Genomic DNA, 14,292 nt, shown 5'->3' with positions numbered 1-14,292 from the left:
TTTCCCCTATCCTTCTTCACCTTCATCTTCTGCTGCAAAAGTGCAGAAACAAATCGCGAAAGGGTAGCGCGAACGAGTTGAATTATTATGTCATGTGTCAAGTGTTTACTACGGTGCTCCACATCCGAGGTTCATCCGAAATAAAGGCCGTCCCCGTGCGTACACTGGGGTGTGATTAAGTAACAAAGCAAAACAATAATCATTCATAAAAAGACACGGCCCTCAAGCACAACCCCGGTGGTGGTGGCTAGCGAAACAGTTACAAGAAGTTAATCGTCGGTATCATCGTGTCCTAGTTGGGGAGGGATGCTTTTAAGAGGTTTGTTTTACTTCGGATAACTAAAACGTCTTGCAAGATAAATGAGAATGTTATCAACCGTCTTGCTTTCACTCGATCCCCCCTTTTTGGGAAGGGGTGGAGGGTCTGGTTGTGCGGAGAAAACTCGCTCTCCATTTGGGTGCCATCAATTCAAATGACCTTCTTTTCACACTCAACTGCTCGTCGAATAAATCACTGTTCGTCCGTTTTGAGGATGAATATTTAAAACCATGGATATTAATTATTCCCCTCAGTGTCTTCTTTGCTCGTTGAAGCGCCGTTTTTTTCGGGGTGGAAATTGAGAGAAAAGCTACCCTCTAAAGACTAGTACGGTTGGAAGGGAAAAAAGGCACTCAGAGTGTGCAGACGATTCAACGCAACACTTCAATTCTTTATTCTTTGCCCGATTCACGCTTGATTGCTTGGTCAAGGGCAGATGATTGAGAAGAAAAACCTCTCCCATCCAGCCGCCTCTGCCGCCGCCGTGGCGCGGGCACCGCGTTGACAGCAGTGCCGCGACACCGATGCCAACGAACACTGTCGGGGCTCGCCGTCAACGTTTTCGTGATTTCAAAAGCAAGCTGAAATTTGACCTTTTTTCCACCGGGACCGGCAGCAACGGCGGGCGTGTGTTGTGTGAGACTAATCATCCGCCCGTGAAAAACTGCCGCCGGTGTGAGCACACAAATAACGGTGATCGGTGGTTTTGTTATTGTTGTTGTGTGTTCTGGCCCTGTCTGTTTGGCTGCTGGATTGCGTGCTGTGTGTGTTGCGGTTGGTTTGATTCCGAATCGTTTTCAATTCCGTTTCGATTGATCGAGTATTTGCCATCCAATGTTTGACCATCGACACCCGCGTGCTCTGGCTGTTGTTCCCTCTAGAAGTTCCTTTTGTTCGATTCGTTCGTCTGTGTTGAGTTTCTGTGTGCATCATTGACTTTTTCACGTGCATAAGGAATATAACCAGTAGACAGTAACGATTGGGGAAAAATAGTCGTAAAGCAATCGAGGGTGAAATGAAAATAAGTCATTTTAAATTTAAAAGATCCCAAAATGGACTCGGGAAGAAGCTTTAAAACCTCAACTGTTTGAATAACGATTTTACTGGCAATTAATGTTGCAGTGAGTTGGTATTAACTTTTCTCTCGAAAAACAGCCCCGCACCAATCGTAACTAGCATCATAATCATGATTCTAACTTTCCATTCTAAAATGTTTTAAACAACTCGTAATGCTGGCATTTGCTCAAGTTTTATGTTTCTACCATTACAAGAACTTCCCCTTGTGCACTCTTCGCCACTCGGTGCTGCCGTGCTCTGAGAGGTTAATGTTAAAAATTTAAAGCAGTCAATGTTCCCTTTAACCCCTTTGCACGGTACATCGACGGCTGCTGCAAGACAACGACACACACACACACATCATGAGAAACGCACTAACGGAGCTCGAGACAAAGTCCCGCCGCACCGCACGCTCCGCAGAAGACGAGCGACGAGTCGTAGTCGCGTAATCGTGATGGGAATGATAATAGATGGTAAAGTTACCGTTCCTTTTGCGCCTTCGTGTGGGTGGAAACCTAGGGGGACTAGCAAAGGGTGCCTGGCGGGCTTGTCGGCATATTGTATCTCTGCTTGGATGTGCAAGAAAGAGATAGAGAGCCCCCGCGATACCAGATCTTTCGTTTGGGCAGTGTTCTGATGATGTCAAGAAACTTGTCTTCACCCAGACACGCCGACAAAACCACGGACGGATGTCGACGCGGAGGAAGGGGAGTGTAAACTAAAGCTCCCTCGTAATTGAAACTAGAATATGCATAAGAACGGTTCGTTCACTCTTGTTTTTGCTTTAGAACAACCCCGTTCCCACTCGTGGCTGTGTTTCGCTCATCAGCGGAAAAGCTTTGTGCCAGCAGCGCGCAGCGTTCGCATTTCCCCGTTGCGTGTTTCTATTCTATTCTGTATCGCATCTTCTAGCGGTAAGTTATAATGAGCGGCTTGTTAAGGGGGAAAAGCAGAAGGAGGAAAGCATGATGTGCCCTTTAGGGGAGGGGGAGGGGGGTTTCTCGTGTGAATTGTTTCTCTTACGGTTCATTTGAAAAACTCATGTACCAGGAAGGGGAAATGTACCGGGGTAAGTGTAACGTTAGTGGCACACAAGTGCTATGTACGGGCTGCGATTAAATCACATTTAAATGACAATCTTACTAGCCTCATTTAACCTTTACACAGTATCGTTAGTGGGTTGCTTGTGTGCGTTTATTTTTTGTTCTTTTAATGTTCTTCATCCACTGATAGACATCATAAATAATGCGCTAATTGAAATAAACTCTTTGTTCAGCCAATTTTTTTTTACTTAGATGACATAAACCTTCTGCATTGTATTTCCTCGCTCTTTAACCATTGCACAATGTATCCAACGCAATGCCGTTCATCCCACACACGCAAGCGATGCAAAATCGCTTTCAATTTCACTTTCAAATCGAAAGACTTGCGGAAGCCTTTGCAAGCGACGAACGGAAACATATCTATTAGGCCCAGACAGCATTTTTGCCCCAAGCTCGAAGGTAGCTGCTGCATGTGTGGTGGAAAGCAAACGATTGAATTTCCAAGCGTATATTTATTGCGCTGCGAACCGACGATCATCGATCCTTGCCGAGCGAGAACGAAGCGCGATAGTTAAAGGGTGCGTCTGAAGGCACGTTAGCTCAAACACTTTGTTACCAGGGTGTGTGTGTTTTTTTTTTAAATAGAAAGTTTATCTTGTGTCATATTTTGTATTTCTGTCATTTCATTCTTTATGAATGTTATTTGGGAATGAATTGTAAATGTATGCAACGAGAAGTACCAACTATCCTTACTCGAATCAAACTCCACTTGTCTAAGAGGCATTTGCTTGTCGTTAAGTCAATGAGCGGAAAGCGAAACTTCCCAGCTAATCCCATAAATTGTAGTCCCCTTAAGCGACGATGAATCGCTGGCCTACACTCCCTATCTTTCTTTCGCTTTCTCTCTCTCTCTCTCTCTCTCTCTCTCTCTCTCTCTCTCTCTCTCTCTCTCTGACGCTCTGTACACACCCGCCCGCCCTGTGGGAGGTCCAGTGTCAAATGGCAAGACAACGCAACTTTCCCAACCGAACGCGTTCCCGATGCCTCTAGCCACACTGACACCGAGAGTGCACAGGGAATAAATAATCGCAATAATAAAAATAAGTACGATATTAATATTAATCGGAAAGCCAACCATCAGCAACCCAACAACAACAACAACAATAACACACACACAGAACACACACAGAAAGTCGCTCACAGTGCAGCACACACTATTTCGTACGAAGCAGCACGGGAACGGGAAAAACCGAGCCTTCTTTTTGCAAATGTGCTTCGCTCTCGTACGCACGTGGGAAGTAAAAGCCATTTCCACGGCAAAACAAAATCCGCACACTCTTAATCCTCGACGTCTCTAAACAAATGAAGAGAAAGAGGGTTTCTCTCTCTCTCTCTCTCTCTCTCTCTCTCTCTCTCTCTCTCTCTCTCTCTCTCTCTCTCTTCGCCACGTTCCCCTTGCGTAACAGACCCCCCCCCCCCCCCTCCCCCGCTCCAAAACCCCCTCCACGCCGTGTTTTGTGCCCGAGACTGTGGCGACACTTGCACTTTTCTGCACCACATGCAACGATGGCAAAGTGACGTGACGGGGGGCATGTGCGACAGGTTTCTCCCCAGTGGCGTTGGCAGGGGGGGTGGAACAGTTCCCGTTTAATCCAGCGTACGCGGAAACGGCTTAACCTGCTTAGCTGTTGCTGTCAGCCCACGAATACGTTTGACCTGGCTGTTTTTCTCCCCCGCCTAGACCCGTGTCTATCCAGATCCGTTAGGCTAAGCGTGCCTAACGATGGTCCGGGCCCGGCGTTTGGCTTCGTTACGATAAAGTCACGTTCCTGTCCTGAGCCCGCTTCTTCTCTGGTCGCGCTCAAACTCGCGCTAGTTGGTTTCCGCGGTTATTTGCGTGCATATGCCTTCATGATCGCAATGTACATAGGGTCACAATCATAGCAACTATTTGCCGTTTTTTTACTGTTTTGATTAATTGAACAGTTTGCTAAATGGAATGGTTTATTTGTTCTATTATTTTAAGCGATGTTTTCCATGTTAATCTGAAGCTTAATCCATGTTTTGTTAAATATTGGAACGTTTTGTTGTTAATGTCTTAAGAATGAACAGTTATATCATGCCATTTTCTCTCTTGTACGATCGTTCAGTGCTCTCAAATGATGTACAGAGTAACCACTTATTCAATTGACCATTATATGACAAATTGAACGTACCAAGCGAAAGGGCTCACACCATGTTACTTTAAGCATTTCAACCCCGTACCCGCAGCAACAGTGATTGTAAATTTCACAACGCTCCAAAGAATTTGTATCCATGTTTCCTTACTCAGACACATTCAGATACACACACACGGACACTTCCTCCAATCCCATTTTCAATGCAGATCCTATCGGCATATCATTCACGAGCGTGACATGCGAACTCGCCTCGAGCCTGCGATAAAATACATCAAACGACAAGCAGCAGGAACCTCCCTGTTCGTGGCGGCAGCCGGCACCAGCACTCCATCAAGGTGCTAAGTGTGCTGAAATGGGCCAGACGTGTACGGGAGAGAGGTGAATTATGTGGAATCGGCCAGGAAACTGTCAGCGGTTTGTGGTGAGGAGTGTGCAACTGTGCAACGATACTGGATTTTGCAGCATTTGCTTCAATCACAAATGGAACTCCAAAGGCACACACACCCCTGTTTTCAAAACCGGCCGATGACTACTGTTTAAGGGCAATTTCGAAGGTACGATCGGAAAGATTAGTAAGTCAAGCCAATAGGGAAGAGGAAAGAAAACAATCGCCGATCTCCTTGCTGTCTGTAGTAGCACAGCATCTTGATACTGTGGCTTGAGAAGTGTGGAGTAACTCTAACTTTTTGCTGCGTTTTGATGCCTCGATAATGCACGGAATGTCCAAACGCGACCACTGCACCATTTTGTGGGGCCACTATTTACATCGTTAGAGTAGCACACGAAGAAAAAATGGATACAGAGGGATAAGAGATCAACCTAAAGTGCAGTGTTGGGGTGTACCAAATTCGCTCTCCGGTACGGGTTGTTTGTTGAAACATGCGACTGTGGGGAGAGCTGAAATAGTTCATCAAATTATAGGGAGTGAAATGAGCATTAGGTTGATCGTTGAGCTGCAAGTTAAGCAACAAATTCCCCCGGCAGGAGAGAAGAAAAAACAAGTTTCGATTTCATAATTTCCTAACTGTCCAGAGAGAGAAGGTAGCAGTGATTTGTAGCAACAACAATAAAAAAACATCCAAAGGACGCAAAGTGCTATTATCAGGCTAAGGGGGAATAACTTTGCTTCGTGCCGAAATCGATCACAAGAAGGATGTATACCGCTCTATGCTGTGGCAATGCTGTTTGCTGTGGTCGTAAAATATCATTACGTTTATGATTACGTAGTTGGGTGGTGGTGGTGGTGGTGGATGCCGTTGGCGAAGAATTTTTACGCTAATTTTCTCTCCTCCACTGTACGAACGAACCTCCCCATTCGCTGATTGTGCCCTTGGGGTCTCGGGTTGTGAAATGGGTGAGCTTTAGCTGGCTGTAAAAGTAATACCTTCATAAGGAGGGGCTGTTTGTTCGGTTAAAATTTGACTAAAATTAGTTAATATGTATGCTTTGACTTAAGACGACATCAAAAAATTAGATAATCCCCGGGGGGCTACGGATACGCTTTAAGAGTTAGATAAAATCAACCCTTGATGCGAGAGATGCGATGCTTGTTTGTTGGTTGCAGAGAAATCGGGCAATCAGCACTACAGCCTTTAAACCAGGCTGCTTTGTTCAAATCATCAGCGCGGTGGACAATGTATTTCGCTTGCTGCGCTTGCTGCTATGTGTGAGCTTACATCATGCTCCACGTGTGTGGATCATCCCATCATACGGGCGATTATGGTGGCCTTCCTTCTCGTGGTGCCGGTGCGTTTCATGAGTTTCATTAATTCGATTTATTCTCTCGATTCCCCCATTCACCAGCAAACGGAGCGCGCAGCCCGGAGCATCTTTCAGACGCTTATGCAATGAGCTTAATCGTACAAATTATATGATGGTTGTGCCTCTCGTCTGCCTACATTCCGCCTCTTTAGCAGCACGCTGATTGAGACACACATGCAGCAGTTGTGTATCGCATAATGTGAGCTACACGTGTGCACATACTATCAAATCGTTATTTTGATCTGTGCTGCCTTTCCATTGACTTTCCTTTAATTTTTAATCAAATCGAAAAGTAATTGTGGCGGATTAGTTTGTGAATCCCGCGATTGGTTTGGAATTAATGTTGTCTCCCTATGTTTGTGTGCGTCTGTTTCGAAGGACCAGCAATAGTGCACAACTGCTGCCAGCTGTCCATCCATTTCTTAAGGGCTTCATGGTACTCCTGCAGTGTGGAGGAGAAGGCTCTTAACACGTTCGATTCAGTGTGTGTTTCTGTAGATTGCTCCGCAAGTGCGTGCTTTCGAAATTAGCGACAAACAGCGAAAAGCTTTCCGAAAGGCTCCTCTTTAGCTTTAGCTGCCACCACTTAGGCATTAGTTTTGACTCATAAAAGCAGGACGGACGATTGTTTATTGACTGTTGCTACATACATACGTCTACACTGAAACACAAACGTTCATCTAGAAAGGAGGGACTATGTTTGTAGCAAACAAGAAGACTTTTTAACATAGATCGCCAGCTGCGCGTTTCTTACCAGCGTTCATTCACAGAGGCTACAAGTGTGAAATTAATGTATTTTCCAGCTTCCTACAAGTTAATTGATACACATCGTCCCCCAAAACGGGAAAGTTAAATAATCTGCCACAGTTCGCAACGCCGCCTGCTGCCCTGTTGTCGGTCGCCCGCCTCACAATTTTTTAGACATAATTTGCAACCACTTTCTTCTGCACGGATCGTTTTACGCGCTCGGCAGAATCGAAAGCAGCGACACAGCGTCCTTCCGATAATCGCCCTGTGGAGTCTCCCGGGGAGGATGGCGAAAAGCATATCTGTCAAAACGAAATGAAATGTGAAAATGATTTCGTCTTACCGTGTCGCCGCACAGCAACTCGCGTGCACAGGGGGGCATAGTGAAGGAACCAACCAATCTCACCGTTCAGCGGAGCCACGGGGGGGGGGGGGAGAGGCGGACGGAGAAAGGCAAGAAGGGGTGGAGTTACAGACCACCCGTTGGGACGTTTGGACCCTTTAACGATTGCAAACGTCATCGAATGGGGGCCACGGCGACTATGCAACGATCCGCCCGCCGCCCGTATGAACGAAACGCAAAGGGAACAAATTAAGACGTCGTCGTCCTGTCGTTGTCGTTTGGTCGGTTGATACCTTGCGAAGGAGAAGAGTTTGTGTTTGTGTTTTACTTTACTTTTACCGCCCGAAACAGCCCGCAATCTTCAGGCACTTTCATTCCCGGTTTGTGGTACTGTGGGACCCGACAGCAACACTTCAGCAAACGACAAATAAAAGGGACATACGGCAGAGAAGTGGGACCAGCTTCCTTCTTCGCACATTCACAAATAAACAAAACTAAAATTTGCCGACAAAATCAGTGGTCAAATGGAAGAATTTTTTCTGGCGCTTGCGCTTGTGCCAAAAGCTCCCAAAAACCAATTTATGAAAATGTCAAAAATGTCAGCCCGGAACCGGCCGCATTCGTGACGATGGTTTTGTGGTGTAGCCGTATGGCCGTATGACCGTACCAATACTACTCCCTCCCTTGGCTTCAAGCGTAGTGCAATTATAAACGCATTCTCACTGCTGTCAATTTGTTAAATTACAACAACTTGTTAAATCGTTTACAAAAATGTTAATGGAACTATCGCTTGTACATTTTCACTTTAACGGTGTAATTATGAAGCTTATCGATCGTATGGCACGGTTAATCAGTAAGAAAGCCTTTAATCATTCCTAATTATTAAATAAATATATTCTTGAGCCACTAGCTGTGCGTGAAACAGTGGAATTGTGAATGGAAATAACTTATTACACGGTTTTCCAAGTCAGTTTCGAAAGTAAACATTGTTATTGACCGCGTGCAAAATGTTATTTCACATCAATCTGACATTTCATTACATTCCATCAAAATAGTTTTTGATTCCGTCAGCATGATTTTTAACACAACTCCAGCTGGATAGTTTTTTAGTTCTTTGTTATGTGTTGAAAATCATGGGTTGAAACTGAAATATCAATTTGAAGCAAATACACCATTTGACAGCTGTTGAAAAACATCTTGGATGCGGTGATTACAGGGTTTTTCAAGCCACATTCTAATGTGCACATTATTTGTTCACCCCATCCAAGATGTTTTTCAACAGTTGTCAAATGGAGTATTTGTATCAAAATGAAATTTCAGTTTCAACACATGATTTTCAATACATAACATAGAACTGTCAAGCTCAATCCAGTTTGAGGTGTGTTGAAAATCATGCTGACGGAATCAAAAATTATCATGATGGAAATGACATATCAGATTGATGTGGACTAACAATGTTGCACGCATTGAATAACAATGTTTACATACGAAATTGACTTGGAAAACCTTGTAATTATGCGCACATTCGAAAGTGACTTGGAAAACCCTGTAAAGCTAGGAACGCTTGGCCCCACCCATGCACTCTGCAATATTGTTTCCTTCTTCCTTCATTGGTCGATATCGCAATCCCCCTATTCCACAAAGGATCTCAGACTTCTTCATGTATTTCGATACGATTCCCAAGAAAAGCTAAAGTTGAAAATCTCCTCATCCTTGTCGCTGTATTACGATGATGAGGCAACATAAACCACTGTGTACACAGTGTGTCTGCAAAGACAAGCTCTAGAAACGATAGCTCCAAGAAGAAGAAGAAATAAAGCAAAACAAACAGGATCTCTAACTATGCATTACAGAAGAAGAGGCGCCGAAGAGGAAAAATCTAACCCATTTACATCGTGGTGGTGGTGGTGGTGAGCGCGTGACGATTACAAATTAATCATTACCACCCCGTACAACATACCCCGGGGTACACGTGTGCAGTACCTTCTCTTGCACTTGGAGTGGTTTTTTTCTGTTTGCTCTTCTCTCAAGCACTCCCCAGCAATCCGGGGTTCCCTTCCTCCGAGGGGTAGAATTGGTTCCCTTATTGGTTAAAATATAACATCTCACCCGTTATTACGCAAAGCCATTCATTTGCTCAAACCTACGAAAGGTTGTGAGCGCAGCCCGGACAGTTTGCCGGTGTTGGTATTCATTAGTTAACCTTTTTAAATATGTTATATGTTCGCTTGGACCACTGTTTAAAGGTGTGCTGTTCGGCGGAAGGCGACGCGTTACAAATTCTCTTCAAAAAAATCGAATCTTTAAGGTGGTAAGGTTTTTCATATGTTCAAGATTCTTCCATTGCATGAATGTGATTACGACTTTACTTGCTTCGAGAACCGCTCGTTGTATAAAATAGAAATAGAGACATTTTCTCCTCGTTGCTTGTTTTAATGTTCACGTTGACTCAATAGTTTTTCACATTGCTCGCCAAGCTCCGCTGCTCGCTGCAAATCTATTGTTTTAGCTCGAACATCATTCCGCCGCCACTTGTTTGGCGATGCTCTTCACTTTCGTCCACTGTGCGCTACTCTATCGTTCGAGCTCTCTGTATCGCTAGACGTTTTATTTTTAGGCCAATCGAACTTCATAAATCACAAGCCTACATGTCTCTCTCTCTCTCTCCCCCTTCCCCCCCTTACAGCACCACACTCCGCGTTTCTATGTACCAATCGCTAATTGATGTGTTTTTTTTTCTGTTCCCTTCCACATTCACATTCATCCAACAACACACACAGGGTATGCCAGAGCAATGGGCGCTGATGCTGAAGAACTCGAACATTAGCAAGCAGGAGCAGAAGAAAAACCCGCAAGCCGTGCTGGACGTGCTGAACTTCTTCGACAACAGCAACAAGCAACGGCCGAGCTCGAAATATATGACCCATGGGCTGCACACGACAACGCACTCGGGTAAGTTTGTGCTGCGAACTAATCCTATCCTATGCACGTGATGATAAGGAGGGCAATCGCCAAACACGAATCGGGAGGAGGAGGCGGCTTATCCTTTCCCGATTACCCGAAGCAGTGGTGAAGAGGTTCCAACGTGTTGTGGGTTGATTGTTTCAATCGAAAGCTCACCCTTCATAGATAATTTCAGGCATTGTGGTGCGACTTTGTGAGAGAGAAAACACACGCCGCACAAGGTTCGTTTTCCAACCACATCTGGCGCAATGGGATGCAATCGCCTCCAAAGTAATGCAATATACCACCTCGAAAAACGATTACCACCGCGCTGAACTTTAACAACACACCTGTTGCAAAAACAAAACGGAAACGAACCAGCCCAACAATAAGGGCGACCATCAATTGGGAGAGCGTGAACATCTACTCTATCATCATCGGCGAACTGCGATGCGCGAAAACTTTGTGCAACCCATTAATTTGCATAAGCGTTTGTGCGCTCGGGAAAATCGCTGTAATCGCGTTTGCTGCTGGGTTGCCTTTTTTTTGGGAGATGCCGATTTCCTTTTCAATAGCTGCGGGGTTTCATCGGAGAGACACAAGGGGCTTTGGTAACACTGTTTTATCGAGAGCAGTGTGGGTCCCCCAACGGAGCACTTGCAAAAAAGAGTTGTGTTGTGGAGGGTTTCCTTTTTGTTTTGTGCTGGGTAGGTTGGGCGGTGGACCAGCAAATTGTATCATCGGGATCTGTTCGTAGCTTCGTAACGATACAATCAGAGCTTTGGGTATTTTTCTCTATCAAAATTTTCACCACGTCGCTTTTGGCCCCAAATCGTGTGCAAACTGAAACTAGTAAAGCAAAATTGAATTATTTCTCCTCGCTTTAGCCAGCGCTTCGTTCGGTTCGGTGTGGGGTGGTGGTTTGCCATTCTTCAATTAAAATGATAAACCCTTTTTTTCGCTTCGTGCTCCTCCCCACACACAGATGGTGTCCGCGCTGCTGTGCCCGCCCGTCCACACAAATGAACTGAAACTGAAAACATAAATCTCTTTGCGCGTTGGCGGAGAGGCTGTTTTCAAGGCTTTGGAGGTGAGACGAGGGAGCCGTTTTGTTGTGTTGGTTGGTGCCCATGCATCCCTTTTTTTGTAATGCCTTTATCGAACGCTTAGTGGATGGCCGTCTGCTCTGAAGTGGAAAGTAAAAGCGATAAAAGTATGTGTAATTTGCAATTAGTTAATTTGCCACATTTGGTAGGTCGGGCGGTGGCCGGATGGCTACCATTTGGTGTCCCAGACAGAACGGTAGTGCCGTACAATGGAGTTGCGAAAATACGAAACGAGTTGAAGGATTTATTAGGTAATTTGCATTGATTTCTTCTTTTTCATTTTTGCAACATTTGACGAATTTTGAAATGTTCAATTAAATAATCATAACATTCAACCCTAAATCCCTTGTGGAAGGTTGCGCAATTGAACGTGTCTTGTGTGTGATTTGTATTGTTTGTATGCCACTTCTTCGGTTCGCTTGTTATACTACTACTCCTTACAACCCGCGCAAGGAGCGTCTTATGCTGAGTCAATGCGTCTTAGAAACTCACCGGCATGTGAAACATGACTGTGGGAAAGCAGTGGGAGTAGAAACCATTTTTGCACGTTCATGCCACCTTCTTTTTTTGGTCGGTTCCCTCTAGTTAACTCGTTGTGACTAGTGTTGGGAATTTCGTTAAAAAAAAAGGAACGGAACGGAACTAGTTCATTTTTCAAAAAGAACGGAACGTGAACCTGGGGTGCAAAAGAACCGACCCAGAGGTTAGAAGCCAAACATTCTTCCGGGGGGGGTATCATATCGGACAACAAATCTAGATGGGTTCAACCTATTCCCAGTAAGCAGTACCAGCTGTGCTAATATAAAGCATGCATTTATTATGTAGCATTTTTTAAACTTTTTAGATGCGATGACCATTTTCGGTCAAAGCCTTCCTGTACCACTAATAGGCTTGGCTATCAGTAACTTATTGAATGCCCATAGCAGGATAATCATCCCAGCGTATGGGGGCCGATGTTATTGAGTGCTACGAGTTGACAATTGTATCACGAGATTGACTAATTATTTGAATTTCACTTACTATGTAAAACAAATAGTTTTTTCACACAAATCGTTTACAAGATCACAGCACTCAAACGGTTGTCGAATGGAACAGAATGCTTCAAATCGAATGGCCAAATATTGGAATCATGCCGAGTGCCAAGATCATGTGGACATCGTGGCATAAAAAATAAATACATTTTATTTTTCGTTGTTCATACTCGCATATCATAATACATCTTTTCCAGCCCGTTCTGCCATATGAGTACTAATTTAAATTTTATAATAGTTATTTGTCTAGTTTAGACTAGCTAAATTATAACAAAAAGTAGAATAGATGTTACAAATTGCACCATAATACCAAATGCAACACCCTTTTTGGTTTCGCTTATCACGATTTTTATATACGATACGCGACGAAGTGCGATGAATATTCCTGTGAGCATGGGAGAGTGCACAGGCAACACATACTGTATGCGAGAAAGAGTGAACAGTTATCTTGCATGCAGCAAGCAACAGCCGGACAAAGCCGGTTTTTTCAAAGAACGGAACGCACGAACGATAGCACCTTGCTAACAATATTGAAGCGGCAAAGACCGGAACGGAACGGAGTGAACAGAAAGAACGAATTGAACGGAACGGAATGAACGGAAAGAACAGAATGAACGGAAAGAACGAAATGAACGGAACGGAACGGAATGAACGGAATGAACGGAACGGAATGAACGGAAAGAACGGAAAGAACGGAATGAACGGAACGGAACGATTTTGTATAAAGGATCGGAACGGAACGGCCTACAAAAAGAACGGAACTTTTTTACTAGGTTCGGACCGGAACGGCCAACACTAGTTGTGACGCTCATGTGATGTGTGTACTAGTGATGGGTAAAGTTGGCAAAAATCAGGAGTGAACTCCGAGATAACTCCGATAATGTCGGTATCGACTCCGGAAGGTTGGTTCGCCCAGCATTAGCCGGCATCGCGAATAAATGAACTCTTTTTAACAGTCGTTTAAAGTTCATTTTGGTTTAACCGAGTTCATTTGTTGTTCATTCCTGTTAAAATAAACGACCGTCAAAACAGTTAACGACTGCTCGATATCGCATATAGGCAAACACGGGGAAAAAATTCGAGCAGTATAATTAAACGACTGTTAATTTGTATCGCATACGCTCTTGACAGTCGTTTGTTTAACGACGGCATAGGACCAGTCGTTAAAATTAACAAATGAACTCAATGCGTTCGCGATGCCAAATTCTAGCAATTTTTAACGACTCTGGTTAATTTTTAACGACTGTTAATTTTAAACCAATTCTTTCGCGATACCAGCTATTATCCGGAGTCATTTGGAATCGTTCGGAATCGCTCGGAGTCGTCTGGAGTCGTCTCGAGTCGTCCGGAGTCGCCCGGAATCTTTCCGTTTTGGAGTCATCCAGAGTTGTCCAGAGTCGTCCAGTATCGTTTGGAGTCGGAGTCGGCCGGAGTCGCCCTTCGAAACAAGCACCATGCAACGAACGGCTCCAGTTGACTCCAACCGACTCCAATTCCGGTCGACTTCGATAGACTTTGATCGACTCCAGTTCACTTCGAGTCCGATATGCTTCGGCCGACTGTGATAGACTCCGCACGACTCCGGACGACTCCGGACGACTCCTACTCCAAACGACTCAGGGCGATTCAGAGCATCTCCGGACGACTTAGGGCTACTCCGGATGACTTCGGACGACTATGGGTGACTCCGGGATACTCTGGACGACTCCGAACGACTGCGGGAGACTCTGGCGGACTCCGACTCCGGGCGGAACTAGAGGTTC

General features: G+C 44.8%; 1 protein-coding gene across 7 annotated transcripts in view; it reads left to right on the top strand.

Annotated features, from left to right (window-relative positions):
- LOC120948267 (serine/threonine-protein kinase Pak) overlaps positions 1-14,292 on the top strand; it is a 60,075-nt gene that overhangs the window by 30,304 nt on the left and 15,479 nt on the right. For all 7 annotated transcript variants that reach the window (XM_040364413.2, XM_040364410.2, XM_040364409.2 and 4 more), the window contains one exon: positions 10,230-10,401. In XM_040364413.2, the coding sequence (XP_040220347.2) occupies positions 10,230-10,401 (172 nt within the window). The remainder of the gene's footprint in view (positions 1-10,229; positions 10,402-14,292) is intronic.

This window comes from Anopheles coluzzii, chromosome 2 (assembly GCF_943734685.1).
Source record: "Anopheles coluzzii chromosome 2, AcolN3, whole genome shotgun sequence".
NCBI lineage: Eukaryota > Metazoa > Arthropoda > Insecta > Diptera > Culicidae > Anopheles > Anopheles coluzzii.
The sequence above is the reverse complement of the archived record's forward strand: the minus strand, read 5'-3'. Positions and strand labels throughout refer to the sequence as shown.